This window comes from Pongo abelii, chromosome 9, assembly GCF_028885655.2.
Source record: "Pongo abelii isolate AG06213 chromosome 9, NHGRI_mPonAbe1-v2.0_pri, whole genome shotgun sequence".
Classification (NCBI taxonomy): Eukaryota; Metazoa; Chordata; class Mammalia; order Primates; family Hominidae; genus Pongo; species Pongo abelii.
Genome location: NC_071994.2, coordinates 10,499,191 through 10,527,147, shown reverse-complemented (window position 1 = coordinate 10,527,147; position 27,957 = coordinate 10,499,191). Strand labels below are relative to the sequence as shown.

Here is a 27,957-nt window from a genome sequence, read left to right as displayed (position 1 = left end):
GAAGAAATACACACATAATTTTATTTTTACAAAAATAGGATTCAGCCATACACACTGTTCCACAACTACTATGCTCTTTTTTTTTCTTACTCACAACACTTCTGACACCAAATGTGTGGGTTTTTTTTTTTTCCACATCGACCAACTCTCCAACACCATCTGGGTGTCCTACAATTGAATCCATTCTGATACTATCAACCTGGAGTTGGCATCAGCTCCCACACGTTAAGGGCCCAGTCTCATAAGACTGCCCCTACTTCAAACTCCAGGAGCAAGTCCTGGGCCCCCCATACTTCTGATGTATGAATTGGGGGTTCCCATGACCCCCTCCTCAGGTTCAGTAATTTGCTAGCACAGCTCACAGGACTCAGGAAAACAGTTTACTTACTTTTTTTTTTTTTTGGAGACAGTGTCTCTGGAGTGCAGTGGTGCTCGCTGCAGCCTTGAACTCCTGGGCTCAAGCAATCCTCCAGCCTCGGCCTCCCGAGTAGCTGGGAGTACAGGCATGTGCCACTGCACCCAGCCTTACTTACTATTGCCGGTTTATCATAAAGGATACAAGTTCAGGAACAGCCAGATGGAAGAGATGCATAGGGCAAGGTGCGGAAGGCAGGATGCGGAGCCTCCAAGTGCTCTCTGATCACGCCACCCTCCCAGCACCTCCATGTGTTCTTCTCTGAACCCTGTCATTTAGTTGTTTTTTGTTTGTTTGTTTGTTTTTCAGATGGAGTTTTGCTCTGTCACCCAGGCTGGAGTGCAGTGGTGCCATCTTGGCTCACTGCAACCTCTGCCTCCCGCCCAGGTCAAGCGATTCTCCTGCCTCAGCCTCCTGAGCAGCTGGGGCTACAGGCATGCACCACCACACCCGGCTAATTTTTGTATTTTTAGTAGAGACGGGGTTTCACCGTGTTAGCCAGGCTGGTCTTGAACTCCTGACCTCAGGTGATCCACCTCCCTCAGCCTCCTAAAGTGCTGGGATTACAGGCGTGAGCCACTATATCCGGCCTCATTTAGGAGTGTTATGGCGGCTTCATTATGCAGGTATAATTGATTAATTCTTGACCACTGGTAATTAACTCAATGTCCACCCCATCTCCCCTCCCCAGGGTTTGAACCCTCTAATCATTTCCTGGGTTCCCCTTCCCCTGGCTACCACCCTCATGCGCCAAGAGTCACCTCATTAGCATACATTTATGGTTGAAAGGGGCTCATTATGAGTAACAAAAGATGCTCCTCTCCCACCACCACTCAAAAAATTACAAGTGTTTCAGGAGCTCTGTGCCAGGAACTGGAAGTGAAACCCAAATATGCATACTTATTATATTCACAATATCACAACCACTAACTTTTTTCATTCTACCATATGTCATTGCCATGTCAATATCTACCCAAATGTTGTTTCTTCACACTTGCCAATATCCCATCCTATGGCGGCAGCATCGTGTTTTCCAGTGTCCTCCATGGTTGGACTCAGGTGGTTTCCATCCCTTTTGCTGTCCCAGACAGTGCTGCGTGAGACGTCCTGTGCCACCAGGGTAGGGTCACCTGTGGGACACATTCCTAAGAGCAGAATCACGTTTGTGTTTTCAATAGCTACTGCTAAGCGTACCTTCCTACGGGTGGTGTAGAAGAGGCACGTATCCCACCCACGCCCACACAGGCACACTCTCTACCACTTGGTATTTCTCAACAGAGGTGCTGGAAAGGAGACAGTGGGGTTGGGCCATTTGGATCTGAGGGGCTACAACAATTTGGCTCAGAAAAGAATAAGCAGAAAAGGGAGTGAGGAAGCCCAGAGAGAAGGTTCAAGGGACCTTCAGGGAGAGGCTGAGGGACCCCCAGGGCAGCGGAGGGTGACCAGTTCCATTGGCTCATTCGACAAACACTAAGCACTGACAATGCCCCGGGCTCTGCAGTGGGGTCCAGCACATGGCAGTGAAGGAAACGTCTTCCTCATGGGAAGAAGTCGACACACAGGAGTCATTTCAGAGTGCTTGGATCAGCGGGCTGGGGCGGCTGGAGAGGAGCAGATGGAACAAGCACTAGCATGACACTGGCTCATGAGAATTCCTGAGAATTTCTGCCATACGTGGCGAGGGGGAAAGTGCAGGAACAAATCCTTGGATGTGACTCTTCTAGTTACCTACTGCTGTAGAACAAACTACCTTAAGCTACCTTGCTTTTCTGGCTGGAAACAACAGCCATTTAATTCCATCTCAAGATTTTGTGGGTCAGGGATCAGCTAGGTGATTCTTCTGCTCCATGTGGCCTCGACTAGGGTCACTCAGTGGGATTCGCTGGAGACTGGGCTGGGCTAGAGGGCCCAAGACAGCTTCCTTCATGTTACCTGGAGCCTGCGCTGCGTTGCAGAACAATTGGCTTGCCACAAGGCTAGCATGGGCTTTCCCACACCATGGTGGCCTCAGGGCACTCAGACTTCTTCAGTGGCAGCACAGGCTCCAAGACAGTGTGTCCCAAGAAACAGGAAGTGGAAGCTGCCAGTTTTATAAGGCTTGGAAACTGCAAGAATATTGTATTCTATTGGTCATAGTAGTCCCAACTCCATGGAATTCAAGGGGAGGGGATACAGACCTCCCACTTTGCAATGAGAGGGGTGTCAATGAACATGCACCATCTTTCATCTCCCTCAGTGACCCTTGACATCGTTCTCTTGCCATTGGGTGTCATATTATGTGCTGTGGTCAGTTGCAATCTGCCTGCCATGTAGCAGGCAGGTTTCACCCTCGACCCTCAACCTCGGTGTGCAGGAACTGCTGTGTTTATATTAATATTTCTCTCCCTCAGCTCTATTGACATTTGGAGCCAAATAATTGTGATGACTATTTTGTGCCTTGTAGGGTGTTTAGCAGCATCCCTGGCCACTACCGCATGTGCACATATACACAAACACACACACACACTCAGTTATGACAACTCAAAATGTCTCCAGACATTGCCAAATGACAGCTGGGGACACCCTAGCTGAAAACTATTGCCTCAGCCGGGCGTGGTGGCCCATGCCTGTAATCCCAGCACTTTGGGAGGCCGAGGCGAGTGGATCACCTGAGGTCAGGAGTTTGAGACCAGCCTGGCCAACATGGGAATAACGCATCTCTACTAAAAATACAAAAATTAGCCAGGCGTGGTGGCACATACCTGTAATCCCAGCTACTTGGGAGGCTGAGGCAGAAGAATTGCTTGAACCTGGGAGGCAGAGGCTGCAGAAAGCTGAGACTGTGCCACTTCACTCCAGCCTGGGTGACAGAAAGAGACTGTCTCAAAAAAAAAAAAAAAATTGCCTTGGGATCACCTTGTTCTAACTGTAAGCCTCCATCCTACTCAGCTGTGAGGAACTCATCCCATTCCCTGTTCACATGGTCCTTAACCCTTGGGAAGGGCTCTGATCCACTGTGGGCCGTGGCTGCCGCTGAGCTGGCCTCACCTCAGCGGTCCCCTGAAATATAGAGTCTCTCCTCCCATCCCCCAACCCAACCCCACATCTTACAGAGGCTATATATGGTCTGGGTGCCCAGGCTGGGGGGGCCCCTTGCAGGGTGTCTAAGCACATTGTCACCTCTGACTCTGGCCATCTACCAGCCCAAGGAGCAACACTCCTTCCCCCCACATCCTGAGGGGGTCCCGGGGGTCTGCGTCCAGCTGACGGAATTAGCTGATGGACTGGATGTGGGCTGTGAAAGAGACGAGTCAAGAATGCTTCCACAGTTTTCAGCCTGAGCCACTGAAAGAATAATGATGCCATTGGCAAGAGGAAGTCAAGGGCAGGCGGGGTTGAGAGGGATATTGGGAGTTATGATTTGAGCACCCTGGGAAGTCCATCAGACATCCAAACCAAGATGTCCAGATGGCAGCTGGATAAATAAGTCTGGGACTGGGGGGTGAGATCTGTGCAGAGGACAGAATTATGGGAGTCATCTGAGATGGCATTTATAGCCACGAGACTGGCTGGATCTCCCAGGGAGGGGGGTGTGGATAGCAAGGCCCGGGACTGGGCTCCAGGGTTCTCTGATTAATAATTATTAGATAATAATTATCATTTTATTCCTTGAAGCATCTGGCACAGTGCCTGGCTCTATACAAGTCCTCGGAATTGGACAGAACTCTACAGTACTTTATTTTCCCCATTAATGAGGATGCCAATTCTATCTTTGCAGAAGAGCTACAAGTTAGGATCACTCAGTTAAGTTAAGAAATTAAGAGATTTCTTAGGAGTTTCAAACAAAAATTCCAGGTCTACAGAGCCCAACTTCTGAGCTGCAGCCCTTCTCTAACCCCTACTCCCCACCTACACTGAGATCCAGCTCTCCTAGTTTTTCTGATATTGAGAAAACTTTAAAGTTGGGAATTTGCTCTGCTGAGACTCAGTCACCCTCGCTGTACCTTCAGTGCCATTGCTGCAGGAACTACGGCCTTCAAGCTGACTCCAGATACAGCCTCGCCATGCCTCTCCCTACCAGCACTGAAATAGCAGCGTGAATCACTCTGGGACGTCACGTGATGCCCAGGCCAGGATGCAGCTGTGGTTGGTGCTCCTCTGTTCCAGGGACCTGGGAGGAGGGCCCTGACCGGCCAGAGTGGCTGCCTCCCTGTCCTCCTCTGAGTCCACCAAGAGGCTTGGAGAAGACTGAGTTGGTGGAAGTTAGAAGAGCTAACACTTCTGGGTATTCAGAGGTGGCTTTACTGTAACACTAAAGCAGCTTAAACATCGGGGACCCCATTTGTGCTCCTTCTAAAGCCACACACCTCATTTTTTGTGTGTTTCTTTTCTCAAAGCGAGCTCTCAAATTGTCATAAGCTTCAGGTCTGACAAGACTCAAGGCCAACCCGGGAGGATTATATTGTTCAATCTGCATAGTAACCTTGGGAAGTCAAGAGCACTTCATCCCCACTACCTTACAGAGAAGGACACTTAGAGCACAAAAAAGCCTTCCTTAGGTTTCTTGAAAATTCTGGGCCAGGGCCAGGCATGGTGGCTCACGCCTGTGTAATCCCAACACTTTGGCAGGCCAGGGCAGGTGGATCACTGGAGGTAATGAGTTTGAGACCAGCCTGGCCAACATGGTAAAACCCCATCTCTACTAAAAATACAAAAAAAAAAAAAAAAAAAAAAAAAAAATTAGCTGGGCGTAGTGGCAGGCACCTATAATCCCAGCTACTCGGGAGGCTGAGGCAGAATCGCTTGAACCTGGGAGGCAGAGGTTGCAGTGAGCCAAGATCGCGCTACTGCACTGCAGCCTGGATGACAGAGTGAGACTCTGTCCCCCACTCCCCCCACAAAAAAAGATAAAGAGAATTCTGGGCCGGGTGCGGTGGCTCACACCTGTAATTCCAGCACTTTGGGAGGCTGAGGCATGTGGATCATGAGGCCAGGAGTTCAAGACCGGCCTGGCCAAGATGGTGAATCCCTGTCTCTACTAAAAACACAAAAATTAGCCGGGCGTGGTGGTGGATGCCTGTAATCACAGCTACTCTGGAGGCTGAGGCAGATAATTGCTTGGACCCAGGAGGCAGAGGTTGCAGTAAGCCGAGATCGTGCCACTGCACTCCAGCCTGGGCGACAGAGCAAGACTCCATCTCACCAAAAAAAAAAAAAAAAATTCTGAATTTGCCCTGGCCTCAGGACCTTTGCATCTTCTGTTGCCCTGTGTGGCGCCCTGTAGCCCCTAGGCTTCTCCTCACCCCATCTCTGACAGGCCTTCACTAACCACTCACCTCTGGGAGTGCTTTCCTTCCCTGCCTCCCAGGTCATCTCTCTGTGCCTTGCCTTTTGTGTTCTCTGTAGCACTCACTCTTAAGAATTATCATTTGTGCACCGATTTTGATTTAGTAACTCCATGTAGTTCTTATTCTGTGGCCAGGCACTGTTCTTTATTTTTCTTTGGAGACCGAGTCTTGCTCTGTTGCCCAGGCTGGAGTACAGTGGCACAATCTTGGCTCACTGCAACCTCCACCTCCCAGGTTCAAGCGATTCTCCTGCCTCAGCTCCCCGAGTAGCTGGGACTACAGGCGTGCATCACCATGCGTGGTTAGTTTTTGTATTTTTAGCAGAGACGAGGTTTCTCCATGTTGGCCGGGCTGGTCTCGAACTCCTGACCTTAGGCAATCCCCAGGCACTCTTCTCGACAACTTCTAAGTGCTTTATAAAAATATCAAATCATGTAATCCTCACAACCACTATGATGTCAACACTTTTTAATCCCCATTTGAAGATGGAGGCAACTGAAGTACAGAGAGGTTGTGCAAGTTGCTTAAAGTCACACAGCTGAGAGTTTAGGTATCATCTCTTTCAGTAGAAAAGGTTCCTGTGAGCAGAAGCTTCATCTGGGGCTGCCCTGGTCACTGCTACAGCCCTGCACTCAGAGCAGTGCAACACACTCTAAAAAAAGGTGTGTGGGAAATGGGACCTGGCCACGCAGAGAGAAGCTGCTGGGGAGAAGATGGAAGGCCTGGAAAGGCCACTGCTGGTCAGGTGGGCAGCAGCGTGGTGGCCTAGAGACAGTGCCAAGAAGAAATGAAAGGTGTCCTTGACAGATGGATGTAGATGAATAAGAGAGGAGGCCAAGGCCTCGGAGGAACCCTTGACCCCGCTTTTCTTCATGCTCCCTCCAAAATGCATCCAGAATCAAATTCCTGTCCCCTTCTCTGCTCCCATTCTGGCTCCCTGGGATTACTGCCACAGCCTCCTAAGAGGTATCCCTGCTCTCACCCTCCCCTCTTCCTCCACACAGCAGCCAGAGGGATCCTGAGAAAACTAAAATCATGTCACTTCTCTGCTCAAAACCTGCCAATGTGTTCGGGAGTGGCAATGGCCTCTAGCCCTGCAGGACCTGGCCTCTGCTTCCTCTCGGCAGCTGTGCCTCCTGCCATCCTGGCTACCCCGAGGCAGCTCCCACCCCAGGCCCTTTGCATTGGCTGTTCCATGGGCCTGCAAGGTTCTCCCCTACGTTTCCATGGATCTCACTCCCTTGCTTTCTTCAAGTTTTTTCTCACCGTGCCCCACAATTGAAAATGCAAAACCGCTGGGCACGGTGGCTCACATCTGTAATCCCAGCACTTTGGGAGGCCGAGGCGGGGGGATCACTTGAGGTCAGTAGTCTTGAGACCAGCCTGGTCGACATGGTGAAACTCCGCCTCTACTAAAAGTAAAAAAATTAGCCGGGCGTGGTGGTGCACACATGTAATCCCAGCTAATTGGTAGGCTGAGGCAGGATAATTGCTTGAACCCAGGAGGCAGAGGTTGCAGTGAGCCAAGATCGCCCCACTGCACTCTAGCCTAGGAGACAGAGCGAGAGTTTAAGACCAGCCTGGACAACATGGCGAAATCCGTCTATACAAAAAAAAAACAGAAAAATTAGCTAGGCGTAGTGGTGCTTGCCTCTAACCGCAGGTACTTGGGAGGCTGAGGTGGGAGGATGGCTTGAGCTCAGGAGGTTGAGGCTGCAGCGAGCTGTGATGGCGCCACTGCACTCCAGCCTGGGAGACAGTGAGACTCGACTCCGTCTCAAAAAAAAAAAAAAAAAAAGCAGGCGGTTAGATTGCACAGGCTCTGAACTCCATCCTAAAGCCTCCAGCACTTTCAAGTGAGGGATTACCAGGTTTGCGGATGTGCTGCAACTTGGCTGCAGTGTCCAAAACGGGTGGGGCAGGTGGAATTAAAGATGACGCTGTGGAGACAAGCTACTGGCAGAGAGGACACACTCTAAACCCTGGGAAGATGGCATTACCCAGAGAGAGGGAAGGATGAGGACACTGCAGAGCCCAAGATCATCGCCAGACCCGAGTCATGCGGCTCCTTTGTTCCAGGAACCGCAGCTGACCCTAGAAGCAATAGCAGCATGTTCACTCCGCAGGTGCATCTCTTCCACGCTTTGGGGTGCCTGCCCTGCCTCTGACTTCTGGGGCTGGGATTTAAGGCCCTACCAGGCCACAGCTCGCCAGCTCATAGGCGGTCAACTACTGATTCAGTTCTTCGTCTCCTTCACTCCTTTACATCGGACTCACGAGGGCTGAGGGGCAGCTCCCTTTCGTTAAGTGCTTCCCGCGTGCTAAACACCGCACGAATTCCACTTGGCCCTACAGGACCAAACGACCGGCGCGCTGAGAGAGGGTGTGCAGTTCCACTGAGGACGCCCAGCGGGACAGCCGGGCCCGCCGCGGTGAGATCCCCGGCCTGTCCAGCCCAAGCCCAAGCGCCCTCGCGGTCACGTGGCATTTCCGGAACATTCAGAACCTAACAGCCAGGATGCAGGAGGGCCGGGCCGAGACCGGAGCGCTGGACAACGCGGGCAACTGGCGCTCGAGGGCCAGGCAGCTCCCACCGGCTAGGACCCCCATCCCGATGCGCGGGGGAAGGGTTGGGGCCCTGTGCCGCTGGCGATCCCGGGGACCGCCTGGAAGTCGCGGCACTCGGGAGCGAGGGGGAAAGCAACCCAGAGGCCTCCCAGCCGCCGGAGACACAGCTACTGACCCCAACTGCAGCCGGTACTCGCATATGCCACGGGCGGGGCGAAACCCGGCCTTTTGAAGGGCAGCGATTTAAACCAATCAGCGCAAAGAGTTGGCAACCCTCCGCCCAATTGGAATCGCTCTCATTCTGAAGGCGGTTCCGACATGGAGTCCGGCAGCCCAATGGGAGAGGTGGAAATTTCCAGAACGAACAGAACCAATGGGCGCGGCCAGCGCGGCTACGATTGACAGTGCAAAAGACCAATCCGTGTCGCAGAAGTCCGCTCCTCCCTCCATTCGTGGAGCCTCAGATGGGTGGGTTTATAGAGGAGAGCCCAATCCTGAGGTGCGGGGGAGGCAGGGTTGAGGGAATTACTCCCCGCTGTCCAATGAGAGGGAAGTGGAGATGATGGGCTGGACCTCAAGCCAATAGTAGAGCAGCACAGAGATTCCCCCTGGAAGAACTCGACCAGTGAGCAGGCGAGGAAGGGGCGGGAGCCGGGGGTCCCGGCAGCTTCTAGTAAGTTCCAGAAGGCGGCGCGTGCGGTTGGGAACGCGGAGCGGACGGATTCGATTCAACGGGGTTCCGGGCTGCGCTGCGCTATGGAGCAGGTGAAGGGGGAGGGGCGGGCTGAGGCCCCGAGACTGCTCGGGGACCGGCGGAGGCCAGGCGGCGGTAGGGGGGCGGGGCGGGCGCCGGATCAAGGCGACTAGAGCTGGGTGCTGGGGCCGGACGGGGCGGCGGCGGGGAGGTGAGGGCCGCGGGCGGCGGGCGGGAGCGGGGTCTGTAGCGAGGCCGGCCGCGGGGAGCGCCCATCGCCCCCTGGTTGGGCGAGGAGGGCCGGGAAGAGGCCACAGCTTGGGTGAGTCCGGCCGGCGGCGGGAAGAAGGGTCGCGACCGGGCCCTGAAGGCATCCCGACGGGGCGGCTGTGGGCCATGCTGGGGAGGGTGCGGGCCGCAGGGGGCGGGGTGGAGGTGGGCCGGGGGCCGGGGTCCGCACCCGCGAGGTACCCCTCCGGGAGATCTGACACGGCCGATGGAGAAAATGCTCGGGACTTAGCCACGCGGAACTTGGACGGATCCAGGGAGCGGGGACGGGAATACACTGGGAGTAGCCGAGGATCTTAGCAGCCTGGGATGCAGTTGAGGCAAATCTTACTCTTCCACATCTGAGAAGGTCTGGGTGGGAGAGCGTTGAGCGAGGGTCTGAGGAGCGGCAGACCGACTCTACCTGATGCAGGAAAGGGAACGGTGCCGCAAAAGTCCTTGGAACGTATTCCGTCTCTGACAGTGTTTTACAAATGTATTGCGGCCCCTCCCCCTCTTTTTGTATGCTCGTGTGTGTGATTGTCGAGTGACTGAGGACCAACGCTTCCGAAAGGTGCGTCTGAAAGATGGATTTCTGACTACCCGGGGGTGGTTGTAGACAATTTACAGAGATCAACCGCTGAAAGTTATGGGCCTCTATTGAGCATTTGAGGGGCCGAGTTTGAAGCGGTTGCTGCTTCCTTTCAGTGACTTGGTTATGTCCTCAGTAGTTTGTGGTTGTGAAAGGTCTAGAGGTTTTGTTCCATTGCAAGCTGTCATTGAGCTGTAATGATTCATCGGAAGAAAAAGGACAAAACAACCTCCAAGAAACCTCTACCAACCTGCGAGAAATCATCCTCCCGCTCGGGAGTACTACCCTCTTCGCTCCGGGCCCGTAACACTTGAGGGTGACAATTCTGAAACTTATTTGGTTCTTAACTTCAGGGCCATAAAACTAAGATCGCCCACACGCTCCCCTTAAATAAGACATCTCGATGGACTAGTGACTACCATCCTTTTTTTGGTGTGAGCTACAGAGCTGAGCCTTTGGTCTCCTGTAGCAGTTGCTGCTTTAGGCAAAGCTCGAGCTTCCTTGCTGTATTAAAAAGAGTGGAAATGAAGTCAGTAAACTTTTTTGTGCCCATATAATATTTCAGTTGTATCTAGGGTTAAATGGGCTGTAGTATAGATGAGGAAAAGATTTCTGGAATAAGATGTTGCTCTTTTACCTTTAAGAAAGGATCTGGGGCCGGGCGCGGTGGCTCAGCCTGTAATCCCAGCACTTTGGGAGGCCGAGGCAGGCGGATCACGAGGTCAGGAGATCGAGACCATCCTGGCTAGCACAGTGAAACCCCGTCTCTACTAAAAATACAAAAGAAAAATTAGCCGGGCGTGGTGGTGGGCACCTGTAGTCCCAGCTACTCGGGAGGCTGAGGCAGGAGAATGGCGTGAACTCGGGAGGCGGAGCTTGCAGTGAGCCAAGACTGGGCCACTGCACTCCAGCCTGGGCAACAGAGCGAGACTCCGTCTCAAAAAAAAAAAAAAAAAAAAAAAAAGGATCTCGGCTGGGCGCAGTGGCTCACGCCTATAATCCCAGCACTTTGGGAGGCCAAGGTGGGCGAATCACCTGAGGTCAGGAGTTCGACACCAGCCTGGCCAACATGGTGAAACCCCCTCTCTACTAAAAGTACAAAAATTAGCGGGGCATGGCGCAGGCCTGTAATCCCAGCTGTTGGAGAGGCTGAGATAGGAAAATTGCTTCAACCCGGGAGGCATAGGTTGCAGTGAGCCGTGATCGCGCCACTGCACTCTAGCCTGGGTGACAGAGTGAGACTCCATCTAAAAAAAAAAAAAGAAACGATCTCTGTTACCAAATTTATTTTGTATGTTTTTTTAGAGACAGGGTCTGGTTCTGTGCCCCAGGCTGAAGTGCCCTGGTGGGATCATAGTTCACTGCAGCCTCAAGTTCCTGGCCTCAAGCGATCCTCCTGCCTCAGTCTCCTGAGTAGCTGGGCACACCACCACAACTGGCTAATTTTAAAATTTTTTGTAGAGACGGGGGTTTTGCTGTTTCCCAGGCTGGTCTCGAATTTCTAGGCTCAAGCAATCCTCTAGCCTTGGCCTCCCACTTCATTAGCACCAGGATTACAGGCGTGAGTCACCTTGCCTGGTCTTAAAATGTTTGTTTTTAAATTACCACCACTCGCGATAGAAGTGTATGTACAGGTAGGTAGATGGTAAATGAATATTTGACTTAACTCAGGACAGCAAACTGGCATGGCAGCTGTACAGATGACCTGGCATTTAATCCCAGGTGTGTTTGAGCCCACCATCTGGAAGCCATTCCTGAAAACAAACACGATGTCTCTACCTTTTGTTTTCATTTTCAACTGTGAGGTTTGTATTTCAGTTTAGAAAATACTCAAGTTGGGCCGGGTGCGATGGATCACGCTTGTAATCCCAGAACTTTGGGAGGCCGAGGTGGGCGGATCATGAGGTCAGGAGTTTGAGACCAACCTGTCCAGCATGGTGAAACCCCGTCTCTAGTAAAAATAACAAAAAAAAAAAAAAAAAAAAACTGGGCCGGGCGTGCTGGCTTACACCTGTAATCCCAGCACTTTGGGAGGTTGAGGCGGGTGGATCACGAGGTCAGGAGTTGAAGGCCAGCCTGGCCAATATGGTGAAACCCTGTCTCTATTAAAAATACAAAAATTAGCTGGATGTGGTGGCACGCGCCTGTAGTCCCAGCTACTTGGGAGGCTGAGGCAGGAGAATCGCTTGAACCCAGGAGGCGGACCTTGAAGTGAGCCGAGATTGCGCCACTGGACTCCAGACTGGGCGACAGCGAGACTCCGTCTCAAAAAAAAAAAAAAATTAGGCAGGCATTGTGGCGCGCGCCTGTGATCCCAGCTACGTGGGAGGTTGAGGCAGGACAATTGCTTGAACCCGGGAGGTGGACCTTGAAGTGAGCCGAGATTGCGCCACTGCCCTCCAGCCTGGATGACAGCAAGACTCCGTCTCAAAAAAAAAAAAAAGAAGATGGACAGATTTTGAATGTTCAGGATTGTTTTTTTTTTTTTTTTCAAGAGGGGACTTTCAAATAAATCCCACAATAATACACTTCTTACATTTTACCCAGCACAGGCGTACAGCCATGTAACACATTCAGCAAAACAGTATTTACTGTTATGTGCACTGTGTGCTGGTATTTTTTGTCCCATTTGGTCTCTTAAAACGCTGGTCATGACCTACAAAATTGATTTGCTGACCCACTGCTGATCAGTACTCTGTTTGAAAAATGCTTTTCTAAAGCATAGGCAGGAACTTCACCAGCTGCCTCTTGACACCACTTGAGTTTTGTTAACTGTTGGTCTTCTGGCCTCCGTCTTGGGCTCTAGGATTTTTTATCCCTTGTTTGCTTAATTTGGCCGGTTCCTTCTGCGCTTGCCTCTGTTAGGTCTCTGATTGATGGAAGTTCCTGATCTATTTGAGGATTCCAAAATCATTTCTCTTTTTTTTTTTTTTCCCCAGTTAGAGTCTCACTCTCTCCCCCAGGTGAGAATGGCAGTGGTGCGATCTTGGCTCACTGCAGCCTCCGACTCCCAGGTTCAAATGATTCTCCTGCCTCAGCCTGCTGAGTAGCTGGGACTACAGGCATGCACCACCACATCCGGCTAATTTATTTATTTATTTATTTTTGAGACTGAGTTTCGCTCTTGTTGCCCAGGCTGGAGTGCAATGGTGCGATCTCAGCTCACCGCAACCTTCGCCTCCCAGGTTCAAGCAGTTCTCCTGCCTCAGCCTCCCGAGTAGCTGGGATTACAGGCATGCACCACCACGCCCGGCTAATTTTTTTTTTGTATTTTTAGTAGAGACAGGATTTCTCCATGTTGAGGCTGGTCTCAAACTCCTGACCTCAGGTGATCTGCCCACCTCGGCCTCCCAAAGTCCTGGGATTACAGGCGTGAGCCACCGCACCCGGCAGCGGCTAATTTTTGTATTTGTAGTAGAGATGGGGTTTCACCATGTTGGCCAGGCTGGTCTCGAACTCCTGACTTCAGGTGATCCACCCGCCTCAGCTTCCCAAAGTGCTGAGATTACAGCCTAAAATCATTTCTCTTGACAAAATTATTTCTTGCATCAATTTACTGGGTCGTAGGTGGATAATACATAGATTGAGTTAGTAACTTCGGTGACATAACTCTATCTCACAGAACGCTTACCTCTTAAAAGTGTATTTTGGCCTGGTGTTGTGGCTCACCTTTGGGAGACTGAGGCAGGAGGGTTGCTTTAGGCCAAGAGTTTGAGACAAGCCTGGGCAATATGGCGAGACACCATCTCTACCACAAAAAGAAAAAAACATTTAGCCAGGTGTGGTGACACACACTTGTAGTCCCAGCTACTTAAAAGGCTGAGTTGGCCGGGCGCAGTGGCTCACGCCAGTAATCCCAGCACTTTGGGAGGACAAGGCGGGCAGATCACCTGAGGCCAGGAGTTCCAGACCAGCCTGACCAACATGGAGAAATCCCATCTCTACTAAAAATTCAAAATTAGACGGATGTGGTGGTGCGTGCCTGTAATCCCAGCTACTCAGGAGGCTGAGGCAGGAGAATCGCTTGAACCTGGGAGGCGGAGGTTGCCGTGAGGCAAGATCGTGTCACTACACTCCAGTCTGGGGACAGAGCAAGACTCCGTCTCAAAGAATAATAATAATAAATACAATGAGTTTCTCGAGGGGTTGCCTACCCTCAGGTAGGCTGCTGTGGGGCACCTGACCTTTTGTGGGGCAGCTCGGTAAGGAGAAACCCTTTAGCGAGGACCCTGTTCTGACAGGGCCAAGGCCTGCCTCGCATTTTTTTTTTTTTTTTTTTTTTTTTAATGAAAAAGTAAACTTTTTTTTTTTTTTTTTTTTGAGACAGAGTCTCGCTCTCGCCCAGGCTGGAGTGCAGTGGCATGATCTCGGCTCACTGCAAGCTCTGCCTCCCAGGTTCATGCCATTCTCCTGCCTCAGCCTCCCAAGTAGCTGGGACTACAGGCGCCTGCTACCATGCCCGGCTAATTTTTTGCATTTTTAGTAGAGATGGGGTTTCACCGTGTTAGCCAGGATGGTCTCGATCTCGTGACCTCGTGATCCACCCCCCTTGGCCTCCCAAAGTGCTGGGATTACAAGCGTGAGCCACCGCGCCCGGCTGAAAAAGTAAACTTTAATGTGGAAAATGCAAACTTGAGGAGGGCAGAAAGATCACACACAAGGCTGTCACTTCACACTTGGAGGGTTGCACAGCGGCCCAGCAGAGGCACAGCGGCCCAGCAGAGGCACTCCTCACTTGCCAGACGTTGGAGCAGGTGGGTAGAGGTGCTCCTCTCTCCCCAGTTGGGCACCCGGGCAGAGGCGCTCCTCACTTCCCAGTCGGTGGGGCAGCCGGGCAGAGCTGCCTCACTTTTTAAAACTGCTGTATCCCGCCGGGCGTGGTGGCTCACACCTGTAATCCCAGCACTTTGGGAGGCCAAGGCGTGTGGATCACCTGAGGTCAAGAGTTTAAGACCAGCCTGACCAATATGGTGAAACCTCGTCTCTACTAAAATTACAAAAATTAGGCAGGCATGGGGGTGTGCACCTGTAGTCCCAGCTACTTGGGAGGCTGAGGGAGGAGAATTGCTTGAACCTGGGAGGCGGAGGTTGCAGTGAGCCGAGATCGTGCCACTGCACTCCAGCCTGGGTGACAGAGTGAGACTCTGTCTCAAAAAACAAAACAAAACCAAACCCCGCTGTATCCTTACTTCTTGCACTCCCTATGTTTGAGAAGGGAGAGGTTTAAACCACAGTAGCATTTCTTTATCCTCCATCCCCTTTGTAATGTAGTAATGTTTAAGAATGGCAGGAATCAGTTTGGGGAGCTAGCTTGACTGTTACCCATTAATGAACATTTATCTATCATGTGGCAACATTTTGCCACACCAGGAAATGGAGACTGGTTCTTCCCTGATGGGAGGAGACGGCAACTACGCCATAGGCAAGCATCTTGCCACTCCCAAGAAAGAGAAGCCTCCGCTGCCATCCCACAGCCTTTGGGTCACTGGAGCATGTATCAGTGCCACTCCGCCCACCTTCTTCCTGTGAGGGGTGACTAGGGCTGTGCTCTGTTTGTCATTTGGATGCTTTGGAAATCTGTGGCAAATGAATTGACTTTTCCATGGAAGGAGCATGTGGTACGTTCTGGATTGACTTCGTGAGCTCCATGTGGAGACCGGAAGAGTGGCAGAGCCCTCGTTCGTCACATAGGGGCCAGCGTGGAGTGCAGCCTGGGCTCTTTACCCCTGTTTATTTTTTCTTTGCTGGCTCCTTAGGGAAGGTGTGAGAAATTAAATAAATGAACCGGTTTTCTCTCTTCTGATCTGTAAAGTCACCTATTTATTTGTTGATAACTACATAAAAGAATGAGTATTGTCTTTAAAGCTTGGGATTAAATGGGCACATCATAGAGAAGCTGTGTGTTCCTTTCCCCTCAGGTCAATGAGCTGAAGGAGAAAGGCAACAAAGCCCTGAGCGTGGGTAACATCGATGATGCCTTACAGTGCTACTCCGAAGCCATTAAGCTGGATCCCCACAACCACGTGCTGTACAGCAACCGTTCTGCTGCCTATGCCAAGAAAGGAGACTACCAGAAGGCTTACGAGGATGGCTGCAAGACCGTCGACCTAAAGCCTGACTGGGGCAAGGTCAGCTGTGGGCAGTGGAGAGAGAGAGGCCCTTCAGACCTTTCCAGAAATGCCTTTTGGTGGCCTGAGGTTTACCTGTCCTAATACACTGATAGTTACCTACCCGCCTCCCCATTTGAGTATCCTCCTCAGAAATGGCATTTTTCATCAAATCTAAGATAGCCATTAGTTGTAATACAGGCTTTATTTTTGGTACTAAGAAGGAAGAGGCCGGGGCTGGGCGCGGTGATGCACGCCTGTAATCCCAACACTTCGGGAGGCTGAGGTGGGCGGATCACTTGAGGTCAGGAGTTCAAGACCAGCCTGGCCAACATGGTGAAACACTGTCTGTACTAAAAATGCAAAAAAAAATTTAGCCAGGCATGGTGGCATGTGCTTTTAGTCCCATCTACTCAGGAGACTAAGGCAGGAGGATCACCTGAGCCTGGCAAGCGGAGGTTGCAGTGAGCTGAAATCGTGCCACTGCACTCCAGCCCAGGTGACACAACAAGACCCTGTCTCAAAAAAAAGAGGAAAAAAAAAAAAAAAGGAGGGGAAGAGGCCCGGTGCAGTGGCTCACGCCTATAATCCCAGCACTTTCGGAGGTTGAGGCAGGAGAATTGCTGGAGCCCAAGGGTTTGGGACCAGCCTGGGCAACATAAGGAGTGCCTGTCTTTACCAAAAGTAAGGGAAAAAAATGCTGCCAAAGAAACTGACCACAGTTGATCAGAGGTGAACAGGGTGGGGCAGATGTGCCTCTGCTATTTGGATGGATCCTTAAAGTAGCAGCCTTGGCCTCGTAGCCTATTCCTCTCCTTTTTTTCTCTTTGGACTTCATGTGAATACTCATTTCTTTTCCCCCATAAAAGTAGAATTGTTCTTTTTTGAGTTCATCTTCTAGATTTACCTCTGGGTGTTCTTTATTTTGTGTCTGTCTTTGGTGGTTTAAGGGCTATTCACGAAAAGCAGCAGCTCTAGAGTTCTTAAACCGCTTTGAAGAAGCGAAGCGAACCTATGAGGAGGGCTTAAAACACGAGGCAAATAACCCTCAGCTGAAAGAGGGTTTACAGAATATGGAGGCCAGGTTGGCAGGTAGGTACCACGCACAGTTTTCTTTCTTATTATTAATGGGATTAATTTTGAATCTTCCCCCCAAGAAATGTCAGTCTGGTAGGGTATGGGACACAGTAATTTAGTGAACTCATTTCATAGTGATGTGCTTTCCTTTACTCGGACAGAGAGAAAATTCATGAACCCTTTCAACATGCCTAATCTGTATCAGAAGTTGGAGAGTGATCCCAGGACAAGGACACTACTCAGTGATCCTACCTACCGGGAGCTAATAGAGCAGCTACGAAACAAGCCTTCTGACCTGGGCACGTAAGTGGACGCCGCTCATTGAGGTTCTGGAAATCGGGGGAATGTTATGTTTTCTTCCTGTAACCTCACAGCAGAGGGTTCCCTTGTCTAAACTGTGGAGTTTCTGCCTTTGCTTATTCTCTGCAGAGCAGTAGGTGGTGGTCGTTTATTTGTAGTTATAGAAGGGGTCAGGGGAGCATATATCACAGTAATCTAGAATGTTCCTTGTCATCTGTATACACCTCTTGCCTGCTCTTCTAGAACTCTGATCTAGCGTCAACCCCATCCTTTCCATCTACTTAGGCCCTACTGTCTCTGTTGGTATATCAGAGTGGAAACAGGGTTGAAGTTCATGTGTAAAGATGTGTCTAAATCTTGTACTGGTATCCATCTCTATCGCAATCTTCTGGCCTGAGATCAGCTATGGAAGTATACCTAAAACAAGTCATTCCTCTGTGTATCTGCCAACCTTGAGGAATAAACTTGACCTCTGTGACTTCGTTTTATTTTATTTTATTTTATTTTATTTTTTCGAGGTGGAGTCTCGCTCTGTCACCTAGGCTGGAGTGCAGTGGTGTGATCTCAGTTCACTGCAACTTCCACCTCCTGGGTTCAAGCGATTCTCCTGCCTCAGCCTCCTGAGTAGCTGGGATTACAGGTGTACACCACCACGCCCGGCTAATTTTTGTATGTTTAGTAGTAGCAACGGGTTTCACCATGTTGGCTAGGCTGGTCTCAAACTCCTGACCTCAAGTGGTCTGCCCGCCTCAGCCTCCCAAAGTGCTGGGATTATAGGTGTGAGCCACCGTGCCCAGCTATCTGTGACTTCATTTTATTTATTTTTGTTGACTATTTTAGATGGTGTTTTGACGGTTTGAGTATTCCTCAATTGTAACTCATGATTGGTGCAAAATCTAGCCATCTTTTGATGGGTAAGGAGCTTCTAAACACAGGAATCTGACTTTAGTAGTAAGTGGGAGTTAAAAGACTGATTGTGGGGAGGAGTAATTACAATTTTTCTTTCTTTTTTTAAATCAATACTAGGAAACTACAAGATCCCCGGATCATGACCACTCTCAGCGTCCTCCTTGGGGTCGATCTGGGCAGTATGGATGAGGAGGAAGAGATTGCAACACCTCCACCACCACCCCCTCCCAAAAAGGAGACCAAGCCAGAGCCAATGGAAGAAGATCTTCCAGAGAATAAGAAGCAGGTCTTGTTTTTTTCTCTCCTCATTGTCACCTATTTGTAAACAACTAGAAATCTTTATGTCGAATGGGGACATCTATTGACCTTGATTGACCATGATTATTATGGTTTTTTTAGAGACGGAGTCTCGCTGTGTTTCCCAGGTTGGTCTTGAACTCCTGGCCTCAAGCGATGCTCCTGCTTCAGCTAGGATTACAGTCACGAGCCACTGTGCCCACCTGAAACTATTTTGAGTGCTTTAGTATGTGCTAAGCTTATGGCTATTATTCCTTAGAATGGTCAGCATGTTAAAAAATCAACTTCAGGCCAGGCGCGGTGGCTCATGCCTGTAATCTCAGCACTTTTGGAGGCCAAGGTGGGCAGATCACCTGAGGTCAGGAGTTCAAGACCAGTCTGGCCAACATGGTGAAACCTCATCTTCACTAAAAATACAAAAATTAGCCAGGTGTCATGGTGGGCGCCTGTAGTCCCAGCTACTTGGGAGGCTGAGGCAGAAGAATCTCTTGCAGTCGGGAGGCAGAGGATGCAATAAGCTGAGATCTCGTCATTATCCAGGCTGGGTGACAGAGCGAGACTCTGTCTCAAAAAAAAAAAAAGATGAGCTTCACAAGAGCATTCCTAGGAGTAATGTGTAGCAAAGAGTGAGCAGCGGGAGTTGCCCTTCCCATGGTCACCACAGCAGCTTCATTGCTGCCCGTGTGAATGTTGGTCCGAGCAAGACTGGAAAGTTGGGAGTAATTCACGTCCTTGTCGTGATCCAGAAAAATGTTGTCCACATCAATCCGTAGGCCTTTGCTTCCTGGCTGGACATGGTGTGTGGTTGGGAGTGTCCGCTAAGCAGCACTGTTTTAGAGCAGGAGGCATGCGTCTCAACGATTTCATTTCCCTCCTTGTAAACTGGAACAGCAGATTGTTGCCAAATTTAGCACCTTGAAATGGGTAAGCGTTGGTTGTTTAGGGTGTCTCAGCTGGAAAAAGGCCCTCCAGTGTGGGCGATAGTGAGCTTTGCTGAAGACTCGTGCCACTCAGCCGCTTCTCATCCACTCACCACCCCCTCTGCTATGGTTCCCTGACAACTAAGACCCTGAGGCAACCACAAGACCGACACCAGATCTGCTGCAGCCTCAGAATAAAGCCTGGTCAAATCAAAACCACAATGAGATACCATCTCACACCAGTTAGAATGGCGATCATTAAAAAGTCAGGAAACAAGAGGTGCTGGAGAGGATGTGGAGAAATAGGAACACTTTTACACTGTTGGTGGAACTGTAACCTAGTTCAACCCTTGTGGAAGTCAGTGTGGCGATTCCTCAGGGATCTAGAACTAGAAATTCCATTTGACCCAGCCATCCCATTACTGGGTATATACCCAAAGGACTATAAATCATGCTGCTATAAAGACACATGCACACGTATGTTTATTGCAGCATTATTCACAATAGCAAAGACTTGGAACCAACCCAAATGTCCAACAATGATAGACTGGATTAAGAAAATGTGGCACATATACACCATGGAATACTATGCAGCCATAAAAAATGATGAGTTCATGTCCTTTGTAGGGACATGGATGAAATTGGAAATCATCATTCTCAGTAAACTATCGCAAGAACAAAAAACCAAACACCGCATATTCTCACTCATAGGTGGGAATTGAACAATGAGAACACATGGACACAGGAGGGGGAACATCACACTTTGGGGACTGTTGTGGGGTGGGGGGAGGGGGGAGGGATAGCATTGGGAGATATACCTAATGCTAGATGATGAGTCAGTGGGTGCAGCGCACCAGCATGGCACATGTATACATATGTAACTAACCTGCACATTGCGCACATGTACCATAAAACCTAAAGTATAATAATAATAAATTAAAAAAAAAAAAAAAAGCCTGGTCCAAAACGCTTCTGTCCTCACCGGTTGCTTCAAGTCAAAGGGATTTTCTCTCCCCTAAAGAAGCGCTCTGCTTCCTGACAAAGATCCAGGAGAGTAGGTGGAAAAGGAGTTTCAGAGCAAGCAAAGATGAAGTTAGTTTTCATTCTAACGGCTGATACTTGACTGTATTATCTATAGCTGATTGATGAAGAGGCCTTCAGGAAAACTTGCTAGAATTCTATACATGTTAGTTGTATTTCAGAACTTGTGACAGATCATAGATTCTTGCTGTCTTTGTCACCTCAGTTAGATTTGCTTAGCACTCACTTCTTCTAAACCTCATCTAGGCACTGAAAGAAAAAGAGCTGGGGAACGATGCCTACAAGAAGAAAGACTTTGACACAGCCTTGAAGCATTACGACAAAGCCAAGGAGCTGGACCCCACCAACATGACTTACATTACCAATCAAGCAGGTGAGGCCCAGAAACAAGGGGCAAGGGAATTGTTGGGTGTCTCTGAGGGAAGAAGCAAGGACTGACTGTTCCTTCTTAACCATCCTGCCTGGCAGCGGTATACTTTGAAAAGGGCGACTACAATAAGTGCCGGGAGCTTTGTGAGAAGGCCATTGAAGTGGGGAGAGAAAACCGAGAAGACTATCGACAGATTGCCAAGTAGGCTCGACCTTCCAGAATACCTTGAGTAGCGCGGAGGGTTTGCTGTCCAAGACTTAAGTTTCTCTGCATGGGGAGGAGGGCTGCTGGCCATAGAATTTGCTCTGTTAAGAAAGGGCTGGCAAGAAGGTCACCGGAGACAAGACAAAAGGTGTTGAAGGCAGTGATGCGGGCCTTTCTAGCTGCAGGTGTGTTTTTCTGCAGGAGCTGACCTTATCTCTTTGTCCTAAGCGGTCCTTGTCCCTCTTTCTTTATCAGAGCGTATGCTCGAATTGGCAACTCCTACTTCAAAGAAGAAAAGTACAAGGATGCCATCCATTTCTATAACAAGTCTCTGGCAGAACACCGAACCCCAGATGTGCTCAAGAAATGCCAGCAGGTGCGTAGGAAAAGAACAGGTGTATTTTCTTGTTTTCCTAATAATTGAGCCATTGTTTCTTACTGTTTTATTTAATAATTAACTTGACTTTTTTTTTTTTTTTTTTTTTTGAGATAGGGTCTCACTGTTTCACCCAGGCTGAAGGACAGTGGCACAATCATGGCTCACTGCAGCCTCAACCTCCTGGGCTTCAGTGGTCTTCCCACCTCAGCCTGAGTAGCTAGGATTACAGGCACGTGCCACCACGTCTAGCTAATTTTTTTTTTTTTTTTGAGATGTAGTCTCTATTTCTCACCCAGGCTGGAGTGCAGTGGCATGGTCTCTGCTCACTGCAACCTCCGCCTCCCAGGTTCAAGCAATTCTCCTGCCTCAGCCTCCCGAGTAGCTAAGACTACAGGTGTACACCATTATGCCCTGTTAATTTTTATATTTTTAGTAGAGATGGGGTTTCACCATCTTGGCCAGGCTGGTCTGAAACTCCTGACCTCATGATCCACCCACCTCAAGCTCCCAAAGTGCTGGGATTACAGGCCACTGCACCTAGCCATGTCCAGCTACTTTTTTTATTTGTAGAGAAGGGGTCTCACTGTGTTGCCCAGGTTGGTCTTGAACTCCTGAACTCAAGTGATCCGCCCTCCTCAGCCTCCCAAAGTGCTGGAATTACAGGCGTAAGCCACTATGCCTGGCTGAACCTGACCTTTTTTTAGGTAGTGGCTTTGGTCATCTTATATGATTCTTTCTCTGTCATTTAACAGTGACAACATGTAGGAAGTGATCTGGTTTATTTTTTTTGCAGTTTTTGGTATTGGCCAAGATTTCAACCCTAAATGTGTTAATATTGAGGGCCTGTGCATTAAGAGTGTTAATAGTTCTTGTAACATAACATTTTGACTATTTTATACAACAAAAATGATGTGAATTAGGCCAGTTGTCATAAATTATGTAGGGCGTGACAAAGGATTGGTGAGAAAATGAGTTGTGCTAGTATGGCGTGCATCCTTTCCATACAGGGCTCATTTTGGACCAAGTGTTGTGTCAGTGCCATTCATTCTCTTTCATGGCATACTTAATGATAAAGACTGTAAATTTCTTTTAAAATCTTGCCAGCAATAGCCGGGCGCGGTGGCTCACGCCTGTAATCCCAGCACTTTGGGAGGCCGAGGTGGGTGGATCATGAGATCAGGAGTTCAAGACCAGCCTGGCCAAGAGGGTGAAACCCCGTCTCTACTAAAAATACGAAAAAATTAGTTGGGCGCGGTGGCAGGCGCCTATAATCCCAATTACTCAGGAGGCTGAGGCAGGAGAATCACTTGAACTTGGTGGGGGCGGAGGTTGCAGTGAGCCAAGATCGTGCCACTACACTCCAGCCTGGGTGAGAGTGAGAGTCCATCTCAAAAAAGAAAAAAAAAAAATCTTGCGAGCAATACTCTGAAAATTAAAATCCTAATCTGATTTTTTTTTTTTGAGACGGAGTCTCTCGCACTGTCGCCCAGGCTGGAGTGCAGTGGCGCGATCTCGGCTCACTGCAAGCTTCCGCCTCCCGGGTTCACGCCATTCTCCTGCCTCAGCCTCCCGAGTAGCTGGGACTACAGGCTCCCGCCACCACGCCTGGCTAATTTTTTATATTTTTAATAGAGATGGGGTTTTCACCATGTTAGCCAGGATGGTCTTGATCTCCTGACCTTGTGATCCACCCGCCTCGGCCTCCCAAAGTGCTGGGATCACAGGCGTGAGCCACCGCACCCGGCCCCTAATCTGATTTTTAAGCCCAATATTTAGATGATTATGAGTGTTTATTATTCCAAGAATTATGTTTTGTAGGCAGAGAAAATCCTGAAGGAGCAAGAGCGGCTGGCCTACATAAACCCCGACCTGGCTTTGGAGGAGAAGAACAAAGGCAACGAGTGTTTTCAGAAAGGTATTGCCTGCAGCTCAGGGATCGGGGGAGCGGCGCTGGGTGTGCCTCCCGTGCCTGGCTATGGGGTAATATGGCCGGCTGCATCTGGGGGCTTTCTGCTTTTTAAAAGATAGTCTTTGTTTTTCTTCCCCAGGGGACTATCCCCAGGCCATGAAGCATTATACAGAAGCCATCAAAAGGAACCCGAAAGATGCCAAATTATACAGCAATCGAGCTGCCTGCTACACCAAACTCCTGGAGTTCCAGCTGGCACTCAAGGTGAGGAGACCTGTGGGGGCGGCCATTACTGAAAGCCTGCACATGAGGAGTGGGTTTTCTCTCTGTGTTCTCATTAACATTGAGTTGATGATGATCATGATGTTTGAGACAGTGTCTCACTCTGTCCTGCCTCAGCCTCCTGAGGAGCTAGGACCACAGGCACATGCCACCACATCTGCTATATTTTTTATTTTTTTGTAGAGTTGGGGTCTTGCTTTGTTGCCCAGATTTATAGTGGTGTGTGTGTGTGTGTGTGTGTGTGTGTGTGTGTGTGTAAAATATGGGACCTGTATCTAACTGGTCCTGGCCCATGGAGCTACTACTGGTTGGCAGTACATTAGAAGGTGGGTCCTTTCAGCCCCGTATCCTTCCTCTTTTTTCTTTGTTTTTGCCTTTTTAACCATTTTTAAGAAGTGGAATTGCTGGGCCATGTGGTGTCTGTGTTTACTTTTTTTGTTTGTTTGTTTGAGACAGTCTCGCTCAGCTGCCCACGCTGGAGTGCCATGGCACGATCTTGGCTCACTGCAACCACCATCTCCTGGGTTCAAGCGATTCTCCCATCTCAGCCTCCCAAGTAGCTGGGATTACAGGCACCCGCCATCATGCCTGGCTAATTTTTTGTATTTTAGTAGAAATGGGGTTTCACCATGTTGGCTAGGCTGGCCTTGAATTCCTGACTTCAGGTGATCCACCCGCCTCAGCCTCCCAAAGTGCTAGGATTAGAAGCGTGAACCACTGCGCTTGGCCCCCCCTCCCTTTTTTTTTTTTTTTTTTTTTTTTTAAGACAAGGTCTGGCTCTATCGCCCAGGCTGGCTGGAGTGCAGTGGCACGATCTCAGCTCACTGCAACCTCTGCTTCCCCAGCTTAAACCATCCTCCCACCTCAGCCTCCTGAGTAGCTAGGACTACAGGTGTGCACCACTGTACCCAGCTAATTTTTGTATTTTTTATAGAGACAGAGTTTCACCATGTTTTCCCAGGCTGGTCTCAAACTCCTGGGCTCAAGCGATCCTCCTGCCTCGGACTCCCAAAGTGCTGGGATTACAGGCATAAGCCACTGCGCCTGGCCTATGTTTAATTTTTGAGGAACCACCGTATGTTTTTCAGCAGCTGTACCATCCTTCCTTGCTTTTCTGTTTTGCTCAGCTAGGTAGGTCTGCTGTTCTCAGTCATATCAAGTTAGGTCAAATATGATTGTTTGACACTGTGAAGTTCCCTCATCCTCTCGAATCTCAGCCACCCTGCCTCTATCAGCAGTTTTTTTCAACTGTTCTCTAGCTGACAAACCTGGACCATATTGTGGGAAGGTGACAAAGTGTGACCTGTCTAGAAACAGCCATACCTGGGTTAGTGTTGGTTTTTATATTTTGTGCCACTGTCTTCTGGGTCTGTGTCTTGGCCTAGAGACATCATTTCTACTAGTAGGATTGTACGAGAGTCATGTCAAAAGCACATTGATTTGTGAGGCAAAGAATAGCAGGTTGTCAGTCACCTGGGAGGTGGGCAGTACTTTCCCGATCATGAGAGCGTGGAGAAAGAATGAATGGGATTTCTGCTGCTGTCCCAGCTTCTTGGTGGAAGGGTTGGAATTAAGCCCAGGGGAGCTCAGTGTACTAGATAGTGTTCTCTTCCTCAGCATTTCTCACTTCGAAGATGTTTCAAAGAGAAGAATACATAGTGAATATCTGTTCCACCTTTATCTGACAAATATTGACCTGTTTTTGCTGAACTGTTTGCGAAAGGAAATTGTATACATTTGGTACTTAGAATGAGACATCCAAGTCTTGTGCACACATTGCCTGAAAAGACTCCCTGTCCAGTGTAGCACTGTCAGCACACGCGACCTCACCAGGCCAAGCCCTGATGCCATCTGAGGTCTGTCCATCCATACTGAAACTTGCCCACTTCTCCAAAAATACGTTTTAAAACTCTGAGGTTTTTTTATTTATTTTTGTTTGTTTGTTTTTATTTTTTTGAGACAGTTTCACTCTTGTTGTCCAGGCTGGAGTGCAATGGCGTGATCTTGGCTCACTGCAACCTCCGCCTCCTGGGTTCAAGCAATTCTCTTGCCTCAGCCTCCTGAGTAGCTGGGATTATTACAGGTGCAGCCACCAGCCCAGCAATTTTTTTTCTTTTTTTTTTTTTAGTAGAGACGGGGTTTCACCATGTTGGCCAGGCTGGTGTCGAACTCCTGACCTCAGGTGATCCACCTACCTCAGCCTCCTAGAGTGCTGGGATTACAGGCATGAGCCACCGCACCCGGTGTTGTTTTATTTTTTAATCAGCAATGGTTTTGGATTCCAAAGCTCTCAGGACCAAGGCCCACGCATTTTGTCTAGTTGTCATGTACTCTTCAGTTTCTCAAACTGGAATTGTCCCTCACTATGTGTTTTTCATAACATCAGCCTCTTGCAGAGTCTGGGCAGTTTGTCTTGTGTGGGATGATCCATCATCTGGAGTTGTCTTTCCTGGTGTTGTCACCTCTGTGTGGTGCTGGGTGAGGCCTTAGAGTTGAAAGTCCACATGCTTGAGTTGCCTGTAGTAAGCTTGTCCAAGGGAATGAGCCTAATTTCTTTCTGTTTCTTCATTCTAGGACTGTGAGGAATGTATCCAGCTGGAGCCGACCTTCAGTAAGTGCCTTTCTGCTGCCTGTCCCCTGTCTCTAGCCAAAAGATTAGAGAAGGAAAGGGCAAGCCCTTTGTCTACCTGTGTGTCCTTGGGACCTGTAGGATTTAGGATCCAGCATCAGCAGGTGTGAACAGTGTTGGTGTGCAGGTGAAGAGGTGCAAGGAGCAGCCTTGGGCGCTGCGGTTGGATAACGCGCCACCTCTCCTGTTTGTAGTCAAGGGTTATACACGGAAAGCCGCTGCCCTGGAAGCGATGAAGGACTACACCAAAGCCATGGATGTGTACCAGAAGGCGCTAGACCTGGACTCCAGCTGTAAGGTGGGGCTGCTTCTGGCCTCCAGGGGCTCCCCCTGCCTCTTTCTCTGTTGGGTCTTTTCCATGTTCAGTCCCTGATTTCTTCCCTGTCACCTCCATTTCTCTCTGTTTCTCTCTTACTTGCTCTCTCTCCCCTTGTCAGTTACTTCTGTTATCTTGGACCTGCTGAAGCAGTGAGCTGGGTGGTCCTAACACGCTTCCCCTTTGTCTCTTCTGGACTGCAGGAGGCAGCAGACGGCTACCAGCGCTGTATGATGGCACAGTACAACCGGCACGACAGCCCCGAAGATGTGAAGCGACGAGCCATGGCCGACCCTGAGGTGCAGCAGATCATGAGTGACCCAGCCATGCGCCTTATCCTGGAACAGATGCAGAAGGACCCCCAGGCACTCAGCGAGTACGTAGAGTCAGAGAGGCGGCCTTGCTGGAAATGGAGAACAAAAGCAGGCAGATGAGTGCACGCAGCTGGGGGGTGGTATGCTCAGTCTGCGAGGAAGAGGAATTCTGTCATTCTTCTTGAACTTAAGGAGATTGGCAGTGGGTGGCGAGCTGGAAGGGCTTTGTTTGTTAGTTGTGATAGCTTAAGCAGTCATTTGGAAAGGCCCATTTAGCTGGGAGAAAGGTCTTGACTGGAAGCTGTGTCGTGGGCTCAGAGTAGGACTGGCAAGTTCTGCGAAGTGGAGCAGGCCTCTGCGGCTCGGCGTCCCGGGCCTCGCCAGGACCCCTCCCTGCCGGGGCCTTCTGTAGAGGGGGTTGAATTGGGTTTTTCTCTGAGAGCAAGTAAGACTTTAAAGGTTGTCTCATTTCAAATAACTGCGTCTTCCTCTGTAGACACTTAAAGAATCCTGTAATAGCACAGAAGATCCAGAAGCTGATGGATGTGGGTCTGATTGCAATTCGGTGATGACTTGTTCATCCCCCCTTCCCTTCGCCCTCATGTGGAAAGAGGAGCTGGGACCGCGGCGAGCAGCACGGAGCGGAAGGGAGAGCAGGGGAGAGAAGGCCTCATCTCTCTATATTTATACATAACCCCGGGGAAGACACAGAGACTCGTACCTGCGCTGTTTGTGCCGCTGCTGCCTCTGGGCCCTCCCAGCACACGCATGGTCTCTTCACCGCTGCCCTCAAGTTCCGTGTCTCCTTCCCCTGCGCCCAGTTGCTGTCTCGGCTGCTCTCCCATAGTTGGTTATTTTTTATTTGGGGCAGTGGGCATGTATGGGGAGGGGAGGGGGTTCTTCCAGCCTCAGGTCCCAGCCGTCTCACATTGTTTATTCTGCATCCCCTTCTCCAATAAAACAAGCCAGTTGGGCGTGGTTATATGTTGCTTTGGCCTTGAGTGATTTTTTTTTTTTTTTTAAACCAGGAGTTTGTCTTG

General features: G+C 49.8%; 1 protein-coding gene and 1 long non-coding RNA gene across 5 annotated transcripts; one reads left to right on the top strand and one right to left on the bottom strand.

Moving 5' to 3' along the window:
* LOC129048904 (uncharacterized) lies at positions 1 to 8,504 on the bottom strand. Of its 4 annotated transcripts, none has more exons than XR_010141713.1 (4): positions 7,611 to 8,504; positions 4,399 to 7,518; positions 3,157 to 3,254; positions 1 to 1,560 (listed from the first exon to the last, which is right to left on the bottom strand). It is a non-coding gene; the product is annotated as an uncharacterized LOC129048904 (long non-coding RNA). The 4 variants fall into 4 exon arrangements; XR_010141714.1 differs by having other exon boundaries at positions 1 to 1,545; XR_008511586.2 differs by having other exon boundaries at positions 3,157 to 3,272; positions 5,731 to 7,518.
* On the top strand, positions 8,497 to 27,901 carry STIP1 (stress induced phosphoprotein 1). Its single transcript, XM_002821589.4, has 14 exons — positions 8,497 to 9,075; positions 15,782 to 15,991; positions 16,921 to 17,062; positions 17,209 to 17,350; positions 18,374 to 18,542; positions 20,761 to 20,887; positions 20,983 to 21,085; positions 21,344 to 21,464; positions 23,286 to 23,382; positions 23,516 to 23,640; positions 26,233 to 26,269; positions 26,482 to 26,585; positions 26,807 to 26,979; positions 27,414 to 27,901. The coding sequence occupies exons 1-14, from the start codon at positions 9,067 to 9,069 to the stop codon at positions 27,484 to 27,486; spliced, it is 1,632 nt and encodes a 543-aa protein (XP_002821635.2). The 5' UTR covers positions 8,497 to 9,066; the 3' UTR covers positions 27,487 to 27,901.
* Positions 27,902 to 27,957: the final 56 nt, after the last annotated feature.